This window comes from Cotesia glomerata, linkage group LG2, assembly GCF_020080835.1.
Source record: "Cotesia glomerata isolate CgM1 linkage group LG2, MPM_Cglom_v2.3, whole genome shotgun sequence".
NCBI classification, from domain to species: Eukaryota; Metazoa; Arthropoda; class Insecta; order Hymenoptera; family Braconidae; genus Cotesia; species Cotesia glomerata.
This window is the reverse complement of record NC_058159.1, coordinates 23,164,041-23,185,132: the sequence shown is the minus strand read 5'-3', so window position 1 is coordinate 23,185,132 and position 21,092 is coordinate 23,164,041. Positions and strand designations below refer to the sequence as shown.

The 21,092-nt window shown below is 27.5% G+C and overlaps 1 protein-coding gene across 3 annotated transcripts in view; it reads left to right on the top strand.

Annotated features, from left to right (window-relative positions):
• The window catches only part of LOC123260036 (galactosylgalactosylxylosylprotein 3-beta-glucuronosyltransferase P), a 56,012-nt gene extending 34,951 nt beyond the window's left edge, over window positions 1-21,061 (top strand). The window contains exons 1-6 of one of the 3 annotated variants that reach the window (XM_044720960.1): window positions 3,848-4,161; window positions 8,590-8,659; window positions 14,012-14,220; window positions 18,088-18,469; window positions 18,549-18,706; window positions 20,363-21,061. In XM_044720960.1, the coding sequence (XP_044576895.1) occupies window positions 8,656-8,659; window positions 14,012-14,220; window positions 18,088-18,469; window positions 18,549-18,706; window positions 20,363-20,761 (1,152 nt within the window). In that variant the 5' untranslated portion in view covers window positions 3,848-4,161; window positions 8,590-8,655 and the 3' untranslated portion in view covers window positions 20,762-21,061. Of the gene's footprint in view, window positions 1-3,847; window positions 4,162-6,443; window positions 6,539-8,589; window positions 8,660-14,011; window positions 14,221-18,087; window positions 18,470-18,548; window positions 18,707-20,362 lie in introns of those variants that run through there. The other 2 variants (XM_044720961.1, XM_044720959.1) reach the window with 2 other exon arrangements.
• The last annotated feature ends 31 nt before the right edge of the window (window positions 21,062-21,092 follow it).

Below are 21,092 nucleotides of genomic sequence, written 5' to 3'. Positions count from 1 at the left end.
TAATAATAGACTTTCGGCTGACCGAGTGGCTTATATCCTCAGCCAGCAGAATAATCGTGCACGTACGACCCCTATTTTCAGATCAATTTTCCCTTGAGTCACAATGGTAACCCCCGCTGATGAGTCTTGGTCACATGCACACTGCAGATAGATCTAACTGTTGGCAAGCGATAGCGTGATGCATTTTATTCAGGGTCACCTACATATTACGTTTCTTTGTCTGTATCATAATATGTGTAATACATTATATATATATATCATGATTTACGATTATTCATTTATCCTAGATTCTTCGGTACTACCGTTCCATTTCTATCATGTTTGTTCCCTGGCCTTTTTTAAATATTCCATTTCGTGTGGAAGCTGAATCTCAAGGGTGAGCACATTAACAAAGTATATGTCTGAACCAATACCGATCAAATTAAATTGAAATATTTATGGGACATCTAATAGAACATTTAAGTGACACAGATTCTGCACGTGCGCTTTGAGAGTCCCTCAATACCGCAGGGCAGCGGTTTTCGCATTGACCTCTTAACAAAGCTGTTTAATTATTTTTTTTGTATAAGTCTCACGAGACAACCGCTAATTTATTAACTAGCTTTATTATTGCTCTTATATCAAATGATTTCATTTAAAAAACATAAAAAATTGGTAAATCTAAATATAATTATTTTAAGAACTCATTTTACAATGAACATGATCTAGTAAATAAACGAAAATAGTATTGGAGACTAAAAAAAAAAAATCTGAAAATCGGTTGACCGCGCAGGCTAACCCTAGAACTTCCCACTATTTGGATTTGAAGCGCCTTAAAATGTTTTTTTTTTTTGGTCAATATTTGAGCTTTTCAAGCTCAATGAACAGTTTTTCACATTTTGAGCTCTTCGAGCTCAAAATGTATTTATTCATTCTTTAAATTTTTTATTTGGCAAACTATTATTTTTGGCAATTTTTAATTTGAAAAACTTGATCTTTTGTAAATTTTTAAATTCTTCTAGTTCAAAGTATAATTTTTTACATTCTTTGGAATTTTTAAACCACTATAACTTTTGAATGCGTCATTTGATTTTCTTTTTTAAAAAAGCATTTGACGCAGTCTTTAAAGCACAAAAAGAAAATATACAGGTTTATATTGATTAATTGATAAAACTGGGAGATATCTTAAAAAAATACCAAAAAAAAAAATTTGTGAATTTTTAAACTATAACTTTTGAATGCGTCGTTCGATTTTCGTTGTTAAAAAAGCATTCGACGCAGTTTTTAAAGCACAAAAAGTTTATACATGGCTTTATTATGATTTTTTAGCACGCTCTAAAGTGATTTTTAAAAAACATAAAAATTCAAATTTTTTTGTTTGGTTTTTTTTTAGTTTCTTCGAAATGGCTCGATGGATTAACTCTCAAATCCAATCAGATCTAAGTTTTGATAAATCCTTTCGAATGTTGTTTCGTAGAATTTAATCGATTGACTGGTTTTTGAGAAACCGTACGACAAAAATTTATTTACACACACACACACACACTCGCGCGCGCGGCCCGACATCTCGGCGGAACTAGTCAGAATGGCTTTCTGGGATTTTAAAACGTGGAGATCCGATGAAAACTCGACTTTCGACAATCGGACCAAAATCAATAACTTCTCTTTCTTCGAAAATTTTCAATTTTCTTAGCGGGAAGTTAAAAAGTTATAAAATGAAAATAATGTTTCTCAATGGAGTACGTCGAAAAAAAATTTTTTTCCTAATTTGATGGTATTACAATTTGTAACTTATAATAAGAAAGAATTTTTTCCAAAATTTGTTCAATAATTTGAGGGAAATATATGTTATTTTGATTTTAAAAGAAATTTTTTTTTTACTTCATAATAATTTGAAATATAGTAGATTTGTTGAATATGATTGTTTTCAACTCAATTTTTACTTTAATTTAAAAAAAAGGAACACATGTTTTTCTTTTTCAATCTTTCTTTAAAAATGAACAGTTTTATTAGCCATTCTTAGACAACTTTCTTTAACCGCGCTTTTTAATCAATAATCACTATGTTTTTCGAATAACATAGGAACGGAAGGTCGTAAAAAATATTTCAAAATTGTTCTAGATACTACAAAGTGTTCCCGTTAAGGTCAATTGAAAGACAAAAATAAAAAAATTTTTTTTCATTATTATGATAATTTTTAAAAAAGATGAGAAGAATGCGTTCTCCTTTTTTGGTATTAAAGTAAATTAAAGTAAAAATTTATTTGAAAACAATGAAATTCAACAATTGTTAGATATTTTTAATTGACATAAAATCAATATAAGTTTTTAAGGGGATCAAAATGTTAAATTCATCATTCATTTAAAAAATTAATGGGTCTCTTTAAAGTATAGAATTTAAAAAATGCCGACATCGATTTTTAGATTTTTAAAGAAAAGTAAAGCTTCTCACTCAAGACATGAAAAAAGCTCAATTCAAACTTAAGGGGAGTTTGGTAAACAGTTTATATTCTCAATTGATACGTCTCAAGGACACGAAGGACCGGAAACGATTTCGGATGTTGAAAAGTAGTTATGGCACCTATAGTCTTGTCTCGTTTGGTCTCAAGTCTTCGAGTCCGAGTCTATCAGTCTAGCAGTCTTGTTATTATACTGCTTAAACGAGATGGGGATGTGTGGTCGGGGGTTTGTATCTAGTTGTAGTAATCTTTGCATAAACACGACGGTCGTCAGCACCACGTGATTACTGCACGTGATGTTGACCGTACCCAAGTCAATTGCCGCGGTATAAAAGCCGGTACTTGCTATACGCTACTACTAACAACATACAACATATACATATATGTACACTGAGAGAAAAATATGGTCAACTGAACTAGGAAAATCTAGTTAAATAGCATCACCACTATTTAATTGCAGTTCTTGTACCTAACATTATTTATTATATTGAACCCCAATGGATAGTTACTTAAACTATTTTCAGTTAAATATCAGCTTAATAGCCATCTTGATTAACTTTAACTCAGAAAACAGAAAAAATAATTCGGATAGCTCGGACCGGGAATCGAACTCGGATCTTTTGGTTATGCACGAAGGGCTCTTCCAGTTTAGCTATCTGAGATGTTGTCCGTAAAAACCTTTCAGTCACCTAATAACTTTTTGTTTAACACGATAACAAAAACATATTTATTAAAATATAGTCGATATAACTATTTATCAATAGTTACTTAAACTAATGCATAGTTTGAGTAACTACAAAAAAAAAGTTCAGAAAACTATATTTTCATAATTGTGATGTTATGATTCAGTTAACTATGCACTTTTCTCTCAGTGTATAATAATAATGATAATAAAAATAATAATAATAATAATAGTAGTGCACGGTTTTGAGCGGTTGCTGTGCCAGATGTACTAGATGGTGGGGCGTTACACATGACGGTGCATCAGTACCCACTACCCATACACCACCACCCAGATCGTGGTGGTTCTTATTCAGTAGTGAGCGCGGTTCGCGTCGCTTCATCTCACAAAATACCCTTTACTTATACTACTTATATTCGAGACTTTATTGTTATTGCAAGCTTACACAAGCATTTTCACAACATGTACACTTTTACTTTATTATTTTTTACTCGTGTTTTAATAAATAAAAAGATCTTTTGCTGTTTAAAATTAATTAATTAATTAATAAAAAATAAATTTTTTTTTTAATATTGTAAAAGAATTTTTGTGACAAAAAAAAAAATATTAGTTAAATAAATAATTAATTAAGTTAATAAGAGAGACATTTAAAAATGAAAAAAACCAAGGGTTTATAAATATGTAAGACATAAAATCGACTACTTGTAAATTTTACATTTTATATGTAATAAACAGTTATGATTATGATTTATTAAAGTTCTATAAGTGTGTTATTTATGTTTTTAAATTTCGCGACAAAGTGACACCTGTGTTTAGTCATTTGGAGAATTGTTCACAGTGTCGTCCGAATGTTACGTGCTTCAAATCGACGTTTCTATAAATGTTAAAAAATAAAATAAAAATGAGAATGAAAAACAAAAAATATATGAGCATGAAAACTAAAGAGAAATAAGAGTAAAATAGGACATAGAACAATACTGCATAACATTGCGCGATAGCGGTGTAAATAATTGTAGATGAAAACGCTAAAATGTTATTTTGAGTGAGTAACTCGTTTTATAAAATCACCTATTTTTGGGTAATTGAAATGCTTAATTAAAAAAAACACAACATTGCTAAACGCGTATGTTTTTAATTTAATAAAAATGGTTAGATTGAAATAAATTTTTAGCGAAGGCTGATGTAATTGATAAAAAGTTAATTAGTTATTATCGTGAGTTCATTAGTTATTATCGTAATATAATAAACGGGTATAATTGTTTCGAGTTTTAATAAATTATTTTTAATTAATTAAATTTGTTATCAATTCATAGCAAATTATTCGTCTATAATTTACCGGCGTTTATCTTTTATGAATTATGGTAATTAATAGCACCGGATTGTGAGGATATTAATAACCTCCTGTGAGATACATTTAATGCTAATTTATATTTGATGATACTTTAATTAACTGGGTTGGATTAATTTATGAAGTCATTGAGAATATAGTTATTTGTGTTTGTATATTTATTACATACACTCCGATAATTTCTGTTGATATTAATATTATTTTGTGGCATAGATATATATAAATTCATATCAAGGTAAATGCTTGATAATCCTTTGAAATTTGCAGAGGAATTTCAGTGGGTACAAAGTTAATTGCTGATTCTCTTTACAAACTGAGCAATAGAATTTCATGTTTCAAGAATGTTAAGAATTTTAAAATAACCGACTCGATATTAAATTGTGAACGGATTAAATTTTTCACGTCTATTATCGGGTTTGTGAAGAAAAAATTTCATTTAAAATATTTTTTTTTCTATCACGATTCAAAGATAAATTCACAAAAAAAAGCGTCGAGTTTTTTTACCGGTTGTATCATAAAAGTAACATCATAAAATATTAAATTTCATCGACTTTTTTTTTTTTTATTAAGAAAAAATATTTTTTGTTTATTTGCAATAAAAATATTTAATGTCAATTTCACATGTGTTTTTTACGCAAAAGAAACTTTCCTAAAAATGAAATTGTATTTAAAAATTTATGTAATGTAAGTCTATATTTTTTTTAATCAAATAAAATAAAAATAAAAAAAGTTTGTTTATAATTAAAGGAAACTCTATAGTTGAAAAAAATGAATTAAAACAATTACGCGTCCGAGTTGAGTGGAATAGAAAATTACAAAGTTGAATTTAAAAAGTCGTCGAAACAAATTGAGTAGACGACTTGCTACGAATTCAATAAAATTAAATTAGTTTAATTAAACTTAATCAAATAGCTTTTGTATATAGTTAAAATCAATAATAGTATTATATTTAATTTAATTATCATAAAATAAGAGAGAGAGAAAGAGAGAGAAGGAGCAACTGAGTTTTTAGGATGATAAAAAAGTTTTATACCTGTCATGAAGTCAATCCCCGTTGACATGGCATTATATTTGCATAGTAGATTATTTTTGACAGCATATTATATATCATTATAAATAATGAATAATGAATGAAAAATCGATTTACGATATAACAAATCTCTTTTGAAAGAAAATTTATGATAAAAGTGAATAAAATAATAAAACAATAATATTGCAGACAAGGAAGCTATTGAATTTACGCTTACCGTTTCGAGGCATGAATTGAATGATTCAATACTAACACGTTTCGAGAATGTTATATTAAGCACGCTAGGTATTCCCGTGAATACATAAACCTGATAGCGATTACTGTGGTCCAAATGGCTTTCATCCAATCATTTGTGCGTAAACCAGATATGCTATTTATGTTTACCATTGACCAAAAGAGAATATACGTACGCAGCGTTTGCATATAGTCAGATATATGAATATTTACAGACGCGTAACATGTGCGTTGGAAGCTATACGATAAAAGATAAACACAGTCTATCTTCATTAGTATACATTTACAGAATCCATTCATTTGAGGCAAAAAAAAATAAATAAAAATATTAGACTAATCTGGGACGTCGTCATTTTTTTTTTAATTTAAAAATTATTTTATAATTGAAACTGTATTGGAATATTTGTGAAATAATTAAAGTCTAAAATATGTTCTGCTAAATTGTCTATCCTTGTGATAAAAATTTTGAACCAGCTTTATTGTATGTACATCCATTGATTTTTAATAAGATAAATTATTTTTATTGCTAAATTCATAATGATGACATATGAAGCTCGTTAAAAAAATATAAACTGTTGTTTATCTTTTTAGCCTAAATCTGTCAATTGGTATTTAAATATAAAATAATATCGGTATATTTTATCACATAAATATTACTACTAAATATTTCATGTTTCGAATTGTAAAAAAAAAGTAACCAATGAGATTTAAGCAATTAACGACACATGCAAACATTTTCAACAACATGCTTTTACGATGAAGAAATATATAATTTAGACTATATGTATATGGCTGTCAAATTTCATGGTTAGTGACAACAAACAGAGATGTATTTTCTTTATGACAGATTATATACTTACATTTTGTCACAAGAGAAAATTATTATATGTAGCTAAATAATTTGATATGATAAATGATTGTATATTTTCAAGTTTTTTATTAAATTATTTAGGATCAAATGCTTATAAATAATTAAGTCTAATTATAATTATATAAAATTATATGCAACTATATTGTCACAAAAAAGAATAGTTGCGTAGCTGATGCATACTATAATGTATGGTTATTAGCCAGTTTTATGTAATTATATTTGATTATGAATTATGATTATATATAATCAATAATCCTACATTTTCATGAGGGATGTTTATGTAGAATTATATGCAAATAGATATCGGTATTTACAGTTATATATAAGAAAAGTTGATAATACGTTTCTAGTTTAATGAAATTATAACTATCCTCAATATATACGTTAAAAAAAGGTAAAGATTTTTCAATTCAACGTGGTAAAAGCTTTAAAACGGATTCGTCAAAATCTATCTAGAAACAGACCGTGAAATTATTAATACCGGAAAAACATAATTTCCGACTGAATACTGCATTTACTCGTTATTGGTCCAATCTAAAGAGAGAAGTTGATTTTTTTTTTATTTTAAAAATAAAACTACAGAAATGCAAATGTACACGATAAAAGGGAGAGAAAATAATGTATATAGTTTTCTTTATATATGAATCTTATTCATGAATTGCCTTTCCAATAGTACTGAGATTTTATCGAGCTTCAGGTGATTGTGCAATGTACTAAAAGAGCTTTTCTTTGACAATGCAGCGAACAAAAGCATTTCCATACAATAAAATACATATTTTACGGTTTCATCCAGCTCATAAAAAAAAAACAATTATATATTATAAAATATATAATACATAATATAAATAATAAATAATTATAGTTATAGTACATATAAAACGATATATATTATATAATAATGGAATAGTGTTATATGTATAGAAAATTATAGTCTGTAGTTTTCTATTGATATGCTAAATCCATTGTGTCTCTTTACTTAGCAAATACATTTAACTGATAAAATTTATTATACGATTTATTTTTTGCTCTAAACACAAATCCATTAAGATATTTATGCAGTTATTATTATCGCAGTAAACAATAGCTGTTACTATTATAATTATGTTAATATTTTTAACTCTTGAAAAATGAAGATAAATGTTATTGTGAAACGCAATTCTAATGATTTGATTGATTGTTTTATTTAAATGAAAATTCAATCAATAAAAATTGCTACCGATAAATAATAACAGACGGGGATAATTTATTTTATAGTCCAATTATGTATGTTACCATTTTTCATGCCTGTTCTTTATACGAAATATATTACATGCCATTGTTGTTAAGTATACAGTAAATAATCAGTAAACTGATATGCACTGTAGTCGATGCTAATTTTTTAATTAAAAAACAACCGATAACATTTTAGTCTAAAGTAAAAATTGCTTTAAAAGAGTATGAATTTTTTAAGTAATTTTAAGTAAATTTTAAATAATTTTTAAGAAAATTTAAACTATTTAATTGAATCTAAGACTTTAATAATGGAAAAAGCAAAGTAATTCATCGATATAATTTACAATTATATTTGACGAAAAGAAATTAATTAACTTGATGCGGCTAATTAAAAAAAGTCACGTAGACTTAATTAACTACAAAAAATCTTGATTTTTATTGTTATCATCGTTATATAAATTAAGTTTTCATGATAATTATCATTTTATGAAAAAGGATGTATATTTCCGGCTATGCCATATCAACAGACGTTCTATTCATATTAAACACAAAGTTTAATCGCAAAAACGAGTCTGAGTTTATTCTTTATCTTTATTGCTCATAAAAAAATTATACAATAATTTTTATAGTTATCCAATAACTAAGTAATATTCATAAATATTTTTTATTTACTAATAATCGAACCATATATTATGAATTATGAATCATGATAATTGCTAATTATTATTATTATAATTATAATTTAATTATTAAAGAAAATTATTCTTATCAACAGGAAAAAAAATTTGATTTACGACGACGGCGAGACGGCGAGAGACGAAATATCAATCAAATATAGCATATGGGTATGTAATACAGTAATAAATAATTTGCATGACATAATAATAATAAAAGTAATCGAGATTACATTTCACCAGGTCAATGTTTATTTTATTTGACATGATCGTTTCGGTTTTTATTATTATTAATTTTTTTTATCAGTGATAAACCTTTCCATGAGGTTTAGAAAAAAAAATCAAATCTTGAATTAGAATGTTATAAAATTAGCAATGAAATTCAAAATTTCTAAGCATACTTCACTGACATTCTACTCATAATAATTACACGGTATAACTTTGATTAAATTTTATAATTTTCTCTAATTAATCAAATTAGAGAGTTTTCTAACTTTCTTAGAGGTAAATCTTAGATTAGAATATTCAAATTCTCTAACTAATCAAAATTCACAAATTCTATTAAAATCTTACATACAGAATGTAATGCATCTTTATTATTATTATAATTTTTTTTTCAATCATTGTAGATAATTCTAATTTTAAATTTAAATATTATAGAAACTAAATATATTACATGTATGCATTAACAATATCCAAATGTAATTAATAAAAATAGAAAATAGCGGGTGAAAACGAAAATTAGGCAGTAACAGAATTAAAAAATCGTTAAATTGTTGACGCGAGATACGAGCGAAAGACCTAGTCTAAATCGAAATTCGATAACCCTTTTACTCATAGTCTAATTCATTCAGTCTCCTTGACTTTGGTTACTTTTTTTACTATTTTTCGTTCCGTGTGAAACAGCATGTGCTAGTTTAGTTATTTTAGTTTTTTTTTAGCCGACTTATCAGTTGACCTCACTAACCAAATAAAATAACCACCAATTATTATTATTATTATTATTATTATTATTATTATTATTATTATTATTATTATTATTATTATTATTATTATAACTGAATGTGTTTACTATGTGATATTAAATTTCATTATTTGCCAACATTCAACCGCAAACAGTACCAGAAGCTTCATGCTCGTTATTAATTAAACATATAACTATGACGTTAACGCAAAAAAAATATTTAATTTTTTTCCGAAAGATAGAAAATTCTTGGAATAGGTCAAAGGTCAATTAATTTAATGCATATATTATACAGCAAACATTTGATAGAACAAAATACAAGTTGATTGAGTAAACAATCGACAAAATTACGAATTGAATTGTGTGAATGTTTGCGCATAAGCAATATCACTGTTTACAGGAGTATATTATTACAGGCTATGTTTATACACTTCAGGGTCAATGAACTTTGAGATGTTTAATTAAATTTGTTATTATAAGAAAAGTAGTTAAATTCAGCTCAATTATTTAAGTGTAGAGCTTTATAAGTAATTTAATTTTATATTAATTGCCTTTTTTTCTGAGGAAAAATAACAAGTCTGAAAATTACGTAATGGGCTTATGATAACTAATAACATTTATTTTTCCCCAAGTTAACAATCAGATTGAAGATAATCAATTTTCACTTTTACTTTTAAAAATAGTAAAAATATTTTTCAAGTAAAGAGAATATTTATATAAATATTTAAAAAAGAAAACAAGATCTATTACAATTAAATTATAATAAAGCATTTTCATTCAATCCTGAAATTTATAAGAATTTTAATTGTTTAACTAAACAATGAAATGTTTTATCGATCAATTCTTCAAATTAACTGCTTCATTAATCTAACATTTCACATGGATACAGAAAAATTTTAATTACTTCCACGCGTACTTGACAGTTACTGGATGGAAATTCCAACCAACCGAGCTATGCTGTCAAACCTAGATTAATTTATTAAACAATTACAATCAAAGGTTGAAGATTTAAGGGTATATTTAAGTTTATACCTCATATAAATTTATAAAGCTATACAATATGTAAAACGAACTATCAATTGTACGTTTATTTCGGGCTGAAACTGTATTTACTTTAATATGTAGGATGGACGGTGTGGCTTAATGTATATAGAATAAGCGAAGGAAATTTAGTATGGACCGGATAGCTCAAATGGTAGAGTAGCCGACATGTCTTCGGAAGGTTCTGGGTTCGAATCCCGGTCCGAGCTATCTAACAATTTTTTCTCGCATATTCTATAAACTCACATTAAGGTAGTTGTAGCGTGATAGGAATTTCAACAGAAAATTATGAAATTTTTTTTATTGAAAGATAAATATATTAATAATTCACTACCAAAATTTCAGATCAATTGACCGCACCGTTTTTGAGTAATTAATTTTCGAAATTGTATCTTTTACACGTAGAGGTATAGAGAGATGGTAAAGTTAGTATGAAATCTTCCATACCACTCGAGTGGGCCAAAGATTTCATACTAACTTTATCATCTCTCTATACCGCTACGTGTAAAAGATGCAATTTCAAAAATTAATTACCCAAAAACGGTGCGGTCAATTGATCTGAAATTTTGGTAGTGAATTATTAATATATTTATCTTTCAATAAAAAAAATTTCATAATTTTCTGTTGAAATGCCTATCACGCTACAACTACCTTAAGATGATCCTCTCCACATTCCTTTCTCAATCCTTTCCGACCAATATCCTGTTACGTGAATGTGGAACGCTTCACGTAATAATTACCGTAACTCCTATTCTTTCCCGCTTCACAGCATTATTTATATTTGTAAAAAATGCTTGCCGTATGATGGACGCAAGGATGACACGCAAAATCGTGAAGCGTTCCACATTTTTATAAATATAAATAATGCTGTGAAGCGGGAAAGAATAGGAGTTACGGTAATTATTACGTGAAGCGTTCCACATTCACGTAACAGGATATTGGTAGGAAAGGATTGAGAAAGGAATGTGGAGAGGATCATCTTAATGTGAGTTTATAGAATATGCGAGAAAAAATTATTAGATAGCTCGGACTGGGATTCGAACCCAGAACCTTCCAAAGACATGTCGGCTACTCTACCATTTGAGCTATCCGGTCTATACTAAATTTCCTTTCGCTTATTCTATATACATTAAGCCACACCGTCTATCTTTAATATAAATGTATATCGACTGAAAATAGCGATTAACTGAAAATTGTCCTAAAAAAATATATTATTCATTGAAATGTCTTTTACTTTTATAGCACACGTAAATAATTTAAGCAATATCTACAAATAAAATAAGTTACTTAAATATCAGCGTAAGAAATGAACGGTTTACGGAAATCTTATTGTTAAAATAGTTTATTTTTTTTTTTTTTTTTAAATAACTATCAACTATTAACTGCTTTGAAAGAGATTGAGCATTCAAGGAACGCGATTATTTGTTATGTAGTTAGATATCTCAAAGTTTACAAGAGAGTTACTGTGAACGTTTAGTTGAGATTCCAAGGAAGTTTGAACACGCTACCATTTTAGTAATCTTAGTTATTGATTTTTATTCCTTTATAGACGAGAATGCTTATAACTTATAATCTTACAGAATATTAATAATCCTAGATACTATGATCTATGTCATTTTAAAAATAATAATTAAATATAGATTGTATTGAATCAATTATCGATATATACTTAACTATTTATTCGATCATTGGAGTTAATGCTAAGTCTCATAGCTCAATAAATTTAGAATTAACTTTAGTTTGAAAGTTATACAGAACTTTAATGCAAACACTAATACTTGTGCAAATCCGGATTAAGTCTTATCTAAAATTCAAAGTACTCAATATAATAGTATTGCTGATACATGGCTTTAGAAGACTAAAAAAAATTTAATTAATAAAACCTATCGGATCAGATTGCTCGCTATTATATGGTATACTATAAAGAAAAGATTGACGATTACCGTGACACGACAATAAAAACTTAATGAAAAATGCTTACTATGTGTTCTCCTACTTTTTTGACCTGATACACGTATACTTACGTTCTAAGCACTTAAACGTTTCAGCCATGATACACATATGCTGACTTGCAAATTTTATTTTTTTTATATAATATTTTTAAATAATTAAAATATTTTTTTCACTTTTGTAACCATCGTTTTATTTTTTTTTTTTGAAAAAATAATTTATTAAAGGGAAGGAAATTTAATATGAGTCGATATGAAGAATTCAAGAGTCTAGATCATTTTTTTTTTTTCCTTTAAAGCTTTTAGCGAAATAATTTATTCAACATTCTTTTACTGATAAAAATTTTTACCTAATTAAGTATGAAATTTAAAGGATGGAAGACTGATTTTTTCATATTTTTTTCTACAACCTGAGTTCAGTAATTAATGTAAATTCATAGTTCATAAAAAATTATCTATTTATATTTACAGAATTATATATTTTAATTAAAAGATAAAAATTTTCATCAGTAAAAATATCAGTTATTTTTATAAATTAGAAGAAATAAAAAAAATCATTAGTTTTAATTAAAACACGATACTCAGTAAAGATATTTTAGCGAAATTCTGGTAGGAAAAATATCAATTTACAATGAAGAATATAAAGAGCTGTATTTAAAGTTAGATAAAAATCTTTTAATTTCCTGTTGCCGTACAAAAGATTTATCATCATTTCCAAATGTTTGATACATGATAAATACCAAAATTCTTGAACAACTTTGGCTGAAATCACAAAAATTTCTATAAAAAAAAATAAATCAATATATTTTCAAAATATGAATTAAAAAAAATTTTTTTAATTAATTCAAAAACCGATCTTCGTAAAAATTGATCGAGTATTTTTGAAAGTAATACAATTGTGAGAAAAATGAGAATTATACATCCAAGTGGACACAAGTGTTCAATTACGGACACACTAGAAATTGCAAAGCCGACATTGCTAATGAGTTTAGCGTGTACCATTAAAAAAACTAGTACGTGACAAGTCATGCAAAAATATAAATAAAGCAATATAACGCTGAATAATTAATGAATAAATTTAATAAAAATAAATACAAATAGTCACAATATTATAAAACGGAAAAGCTAACATCAGAAAAAGTTTGAAAGTTAGTAGGCGGCGACTCTTTATCTCCGGATGTTTGATAATAAATGATATAATGCGCTTGAGAATACCACTAAACCAACAAACCATCGGTCACTATACATCGCCACTGAATCAACAAACATCTATATGTATATATATTATATTTAGACTATCTTACTTTTGTAGACTGAACCGGATGAGAATATTAAAGTTGCGAAACGTAAAAATAATTCAAATTTTTAGTGAGGTCGTATCTTTACAGATGAATCAACATTGGATTGGAATAGTAAACATTTAGTTAAACTCTACTAGTAAAATCGAGAATTAGCTGCAGAGCTTTTACTACAACTGCAATGATCAGATAGAATAATGAAGTAGAGAGTAGTGAAGTAGTGGACTTGTTAGAGGATATTGTAAACACAAGCTTGTGCTTTAAATTTCAGGTATCGATACAATGAAGCCCTCAATGAAGGTTGGAGTAGTTGCTTTAGTCGGCGTATGTGTTATCCTATACCAGTACCACTTATCAGCAGGTGTAAGATTTGATCAGTTAAATGCTGGTGATCCTGGTGTATCTTACGGCGCTGCTAATGTTCCTAATAATGAGCTCGAGGACGATGATAATAGTTATAATAAAATTATCGAAGATAAGGTAATATTTTTTTACATTCTAATTGTTATCTTTATTTTTACAATTCAATATTTTTATGACACTATTGTGATCAGGTGAATTATAAATTTCACTTTTTAAATCTGGCTAGGGCTCTATCTGATCAATTTTTAATATTTATAATTATTTATACGAATTTTTTTTTCTTCAAATAAATTTCAAAGAAAATAATAAAAAAATCAACTTGTAGATATTTAAAAAAACTGAATAAACAATTTTTTTAGAATACTTATTTTTATATAAATTTAGTTTGTAAAAACTTTATTCGTTTGCTGATATCAGTCTCATAGTTTCGCGAATAATTTTCAATGCTAAGCTTTAAAAAGTAAATTTTTTTTACTCAATGTATACGTTAAGTAATCGATATTTTTTGGAACATAATTTTTTATATTTATTGACTGAAAAATTTGTACTTCTTAATAATCAGCATTTAATTAAATTTTGGAGTTGCATGAAGAAAAAAATGTAGAATTTTTACTAAATTTCAAATGAAAATAAAAATCTGAGAAAGTAATCTTGAACGCATAAAAAAATTAGGATTTCGACAAAATTTAAAGTAAAAATTTCAATTCTATTACCAACAAAATGAAGATAAATCAAAATTACCGTCTAGTTTATAATTATATACTACTAATAATAATTTATTTTTAAGAGCTATAGCAGTTTTTTTTTTAAGATTATTGATTTTTATCCAACACGGAAAAAAATTAACTGTTGCTGCAACAGGAAAAAATCCTGTTACAGCAACAGGATTACTACTGTTATTGCGACTTAATAATAAAATATAGTTGGGTCATTCCATATCAAATTGACTTACAGTTGGAATTGACTCCTTTTGATTTGGATAAATTTTGGTCAGAAATTTTCTTTTATCATATAACGAACTTCTGCCAGAGGAAAAAAAATTAAAAAATTTTATTCAAAAGATTTGCAAATTCAAAATTTCGCTATTTTTCCAGTTTTTCAATTTTGTTTTTGGAATATCTCGAACGCTATTATAGATACGGGAATGGCCTTTCGTTTGTTTGAAAGGGGGCACTTGGGGCTATTGAAAAAAAAAAATATTTTGGAAAAAAATTTTGAAAAATGCCAAATTTGTCAAATTTTAAATATTTGAAAATCGTCAAAAATGTCGATTGACACTAAAATTTTGGCTCAATTTTTTTTTGTATCGTACCTTGTACTGATCTTAAAAGACCCTGAAATTTTTAGAACTGTGTTTTTTTTAAACATGAATTTTGGAATTTCAAAAAAAAAACTTTTTCTTCTTTTTTGCAACTTTTAAATAAAGTAAAGTTATGCAGGTACATAGTATTGTAATTTTGAGCATTAAAAAATTAAATGCACGACGTGGAAATATTAAATAATAAATTTCAATTTTTTTTTATTTTTTTGGAGTAATTTTGAAGTCAGGCTTAACACATGATAAAGTTTCTTATTTTTTTTAATGCATGATATATTTTGTCCGTTTCTTCACTTCAATAACAGTTTTTAACGTCAAATAACTCAAACAGATATAAATTTCCAATAAAAACCAGAAATAATGTGATGAGAATATCAATTTTGTTTTGTTTTTTCGAATACTTGTTTACTTACAAATTTCTGCACATTAATGTTGCTCAATCTCAAATTTCAAATCATTTCCATCTTAAAAAGACGATAAATGACGTCGAAAATTTTAAATGAAGTAAAAAAACGACGAATAACAATTATATCATGCGTTAGATTACTTTAAGATGACTTTAAGATTACTTCAAAAAAATAAAAAAAAGTTAAAATTATTTTATTATTTAATATTTCCACATCGTGAATTTAATTTTTTAATGCTCAAAATTACAATTCTATGTATCTGCATAACTTTACCTTATTTAAAAATTGCAAAAAACAAGAAAAAATTTTTTTTTGAAATTCAAAAATTCATATTTAAAAAAAAACACAGTTCTAAAAATTTCAGGGTCTATTAAGATCAGTAAGGTAAAAGCCCCAATATATGATCATGTACCAGTATATGATCACTCCATGTATTTGTATACTTATATTTGTGAATATAGATATACAAATACATGGAGTGATCATATACTGGTACGTGATCATCTATTGGGGCTTTTACCTTACAAGGTTCTATACAAAAAAAAATTGAGCCAAAATTTTAATGTCAATCGACATTTTTGACGATTTTCAAATATTTAAAATTTGACAAATTTGGCATTTTTCAAAATTTTGTTCCAAAATATTTTTTTTTTTTCAATAGCCCCAAGTGCCCCCTTTTAAACAAACGAAAGGCCCTTCCCGTATCTATAATAGCGTTCGAGATATTCCAAAAACAAAATTGAAAAACTGAAAAAATAGCGAAATTTTGAATTTGCAAATCTTTTGAATAAAATTTTTTATTTCTTTTTTCTCTGGCAGAAGTTCGTTACATGATAGAAGAAAATTTCTGACCAAAATTTATCCAAATCAAAAGGGGTCAATTCCAACTGTAGGTCAATTTGACATGGAATTACCCAACTATATTTTACTATTAAGTCGCAATAACAGTAGTAATCCTGTTGCTGCAACATGGCTGCCTCCTGTTGCAGCTACAGGAAAATCCTGTTGCTGTAACAGGATTTTTTTCTGTTGCAGCAACAGTTAATTTTTTTCCGTGAAGAAAGTATTTTTTAAATGATGTAGGAATTTAACACCCGTATACTTATGAATACAACTTATTAATTATTATCAATGTTTGAAATTGAACAGCTATAATGATAGTCAGATGGATGAGTAAAATTATTATTATTATTAATCAGTATATCAGTAAAGGGAAAAAAATAAAACCTCAACCGGCAAAACACTCTTGCTATTTTTTTATCGGTGTTTATTCTGCTCGTGTAAAGTGATTAAATGGATTCCGTTTATTGATAAACTAAATGGATTAATTTTATTGAATAATCCAATTTGCCAATTATCTACCCGTTATTTCAATAAAAAATTGTTGAATTATTTGATGTAGTGATATTTTTTATTACATAAGTAAATAAAACTCTAGTTTAGAAATTTTTTTATTGTTATAACAAAAAAGATAAAAAGTTCTGAGACTCAGACCTTAAAGCCCACTATGTGTGACCACTGTAACTAAAATTTTTTTATAAATGAACTTCTTTCCTTAGTTCAAAGTTGTTAAAAATAAATGTAAATTACCTTTGGGCTTGGGAGTAAAGATTATTCGAAAACTGATATTTTTTTTTTAAATAATTTTCATGAGAATAATCAATATTAAACTAAAAGTATAAAAAAAACCTATGCTAATCTTAAAAGAGATAAAAATAAATAAATAAAATATTTTTGATAAAAAGTAATAAATTACGGCTAGAAAAAAATTTTCGAGTGTCGCTATTATCTCTATTTTTAAAATTATTACTTCTGATATAGCTTCTGTCTGTCAATTTTATTTATAATTTACAACCATATAATATAATTATTTACTTTATCGATCGGGTGCATAAATTAAAAGTATATATTAACATTGGACTGCTACAGTAAAAGATTAATGAGTGGAAGTATTGAACATTTGATGATGATGAATCGAATAAAAATACCCAATAATATTACGTGCTTTAATCCCTTGATTAATATAAATTATTAATATTTTTAATCAAAAGTAATTTATCCGGCTTTAATCAATCACTATCAACTATTGATAGCCTTTTTCTATTTCTCATTATGATTAATGATTTTGTGGCCTGAAATATAAAATTTTCAATTGAATCTTTATTCCTCAAGCTTTGAGCTTTCTATAAATATACTCGAATCGATAACTAAATATTTAAGTATATTAAAAAGCTAAAAGAATAAATTTAACTTTTATAGATTCGGGCGGCAGTGCAGTGGGTTCAAAATGTTCACGGTCTGAGCCCGGATTTGCAAAATATCTTAGTCGCTGAACTAATAAATCAATTTCGAAAAACCAGAATACCCTCGCCGTTGCATTTAAAAGCGTCTGAAGATTTCAAGCTCAAGCAACGGACGCAAGAAGTTACGACAATCAATCCAAGTGAAAAAATTCCACCGCTTTATGTAATAACACCAACCTACAGAAGACCTGAACAGATTCCAGAGCTTATAAGAATGTCTCATACATTGATGTTGGTCGAAAATGTTCATTGGTTAGTTATAGAAGACGCTAAAGTACCGACAAAGGAAGTTACTAAGTTTTTAAATCGTACTGGTCTCAGATTTCAACATTTAACTGGTAAATTATAATAATAAATCTATAAGTATAAATTTAATAAATAATAAATTAATTAATCAATCAATATTAATATTTATAGCACCAATGCCAGCAAAATACAAACAGAAAAAAGGTGTAAAACCAAGAGGTGTCTCTAATAGGAATCGTGGCCTCAAGTGGATTCGCGCTAACGCAACAGAAGGAGTTTTTTACTTTGCTGATGATGACAATACATACGACCTTGATCTTTTCACCCAAGTAAGATTTTTTTAACTTCCTGCTACGAAAATTGAAAATTTTCGAAAATTGGAAACTTATTAGTTCCAACCCGTCTTTCGAAAATCAAATTTTCATCAGATCTCGACGTTTTGAGGTCCTAGGAAGCTTTCCTGACGATTTTTACGATGTCATGCATGCGCGCGCGTGTGTGTGTGTGTGTGTGTGTAACCTTTCATAACTTTTGAACGGCTTGACCGATTTGATCGCGGTTGGCGCTATTCAAAAGGGTTTGCCCGAACTTAGATTTTCAATACAATTTGGACCGATTCGAACCAAAGAAATCTCAAAAGAACTACGAAAAAAAAATCTTTTCAAATGTGGTTTTTTTGGAATAACTTTTAAACGGCTTTACCGATCGATTTAAAAAACTCATCAGCTCTTAAGATAATAAAAAACTACGTCGAGTGCCGCTGGGCTGGTCAAAATCGGTTAAGGGGGGAAATACGTGTACAGGCTTAAAAAATTTCAATTTTTTTTTTTTTATAAATCGCTTGTAAAACTATTAAAAAATATAGATTTTTAATTTCAAGTCAAAATTCCTATTCGTTCAAAAGTTATAAGTGATTTAGTAATTACTTTAATACTATTTTACATTAACTTTTTCTGTCACTTTTTTTTCAAACGGGTTTTTCTCGAAACGAGTTTTTTCAAAACTGGGTGCAGTCTAGCTCAAAGAGTATTAAGCCAATCATCTTGCGATATGGCTTATAATTTTCTTTATACAATTGCCTTGAATATGAACCTCAATCGAAAGCGATATTTTTATTTAAACTATTTTTTTTTTTTAATAAACAATGTATGAAAAAGTTGTTAAAAATCACGACTTAATTTTACAGTCCTCTAAAAAATGCAAGTTTTTACTTTTTTTTTTTTGGAATTGAGGTTCATATGGAAGATACATATAAATGAAGTAACTTTTCTGTGCCATTGATTTCAAATAAAAATTGTGGCTTCCATACTGCACACAGACTGCTAAGTCGGATGACAACCTACGATGTGTATCAGCTGATATCTCCGCTATTTGTTAACTTATATTGTTGTTTAATACGAAAAAATACTCATAAATATATGTATAAAATAACCTGATAGTTTCAATAAATAATATTAATTTTTTATACCTTAAAAAAATTAATGAAAACAGCTTTCTACACGTATTTCCTCCCTTAATTCGTTCGTGAGTTATTGTTGACGAAAAAAAATCGAAAAAAAAATGATTATGTCAAATTACTCCGAAATTTTCGGTCTGATCAATTTGTGTTTAAAATTAAATCATAGGATTCAAAAAACTGCGTCGAATGCTGCCAACCGCGTGAAAAACAGTTTATTCATTCAAAAGTAATTGCAGTTTGTAAATTTAAAGAATAGTGTTTTATTAAAGTTCTATCAGACTTTTGAGCTCGAAGAGCTCAACAACGTCACAAGTGCAATTTTAAGCGCTTAGATATGGAATTAGCGGGAAGTTGCAGGGATAGCCCTAAACGCGAAACGTCAACCGTTTTCCCAATTTTTTATAATTATTTCAGACTCGATTTAAAGTATATATCAAGCAGCACTTATAATCCTTGTCCTGAAATATTAGATCCATAGAAAATTTACGGATAAAAATAATTCCTACGTGTGTTTTTATTGTTTCAGATACGGAGGACAAAAAAAGTGTCAATGTTTCCCGTGGGATTGTGTACAAAGTTTGGGTTGAGCTCTCCGGTCGTAAAAGACGGCAAGTTCAGTGGATTTTACGATGGATGGGTAGCTGGTCGTAGATTTCCTGTTGACATGGCAGGTTTCGCGGTCAGCGTTAAATTTCTTCTCCAAAGGCCAAATGCCACGATGCCTTATCGTGCTGGATTTGAGGAGGACGGTTTTTTACGTAGTTTAGCCCCCTTTGAACCACGTGAAATAGAACTACTTGGTGATAATTGCACGAGAATACTAGCGTGGCATACACAGACGAAAAAAAATGAACCAAGTGCGGCACTTGATATGAAACTTTATCGCTCAACAAATCTTGTTGAATTAAAACAACAAATAGTATGATAATAATAATCAGGCTTGATTATTATAAAAAGGTTTTAATAATTTTTTTAATAACTAATTATTACTGTATCCGTAATATTTAGTCTCTCTGATAACTGATACGAGTGCTAAGCCACCAACTGCACTTAATAATGTGATCCAGTGCCTACAAATGACCCCTCTTTATTCATATTTATTAATTTATATTAATGATAATAATATTTATTAGTTAACTTTTAATAACTACTACATAGTATTTATAATTTTAGAATTATAAATTTATGAGGCTTGTAATTTCTCACTCATTTCAGTCTTTTTAAGTAAATAACTACTTTTAAGATTGTACTTTGTA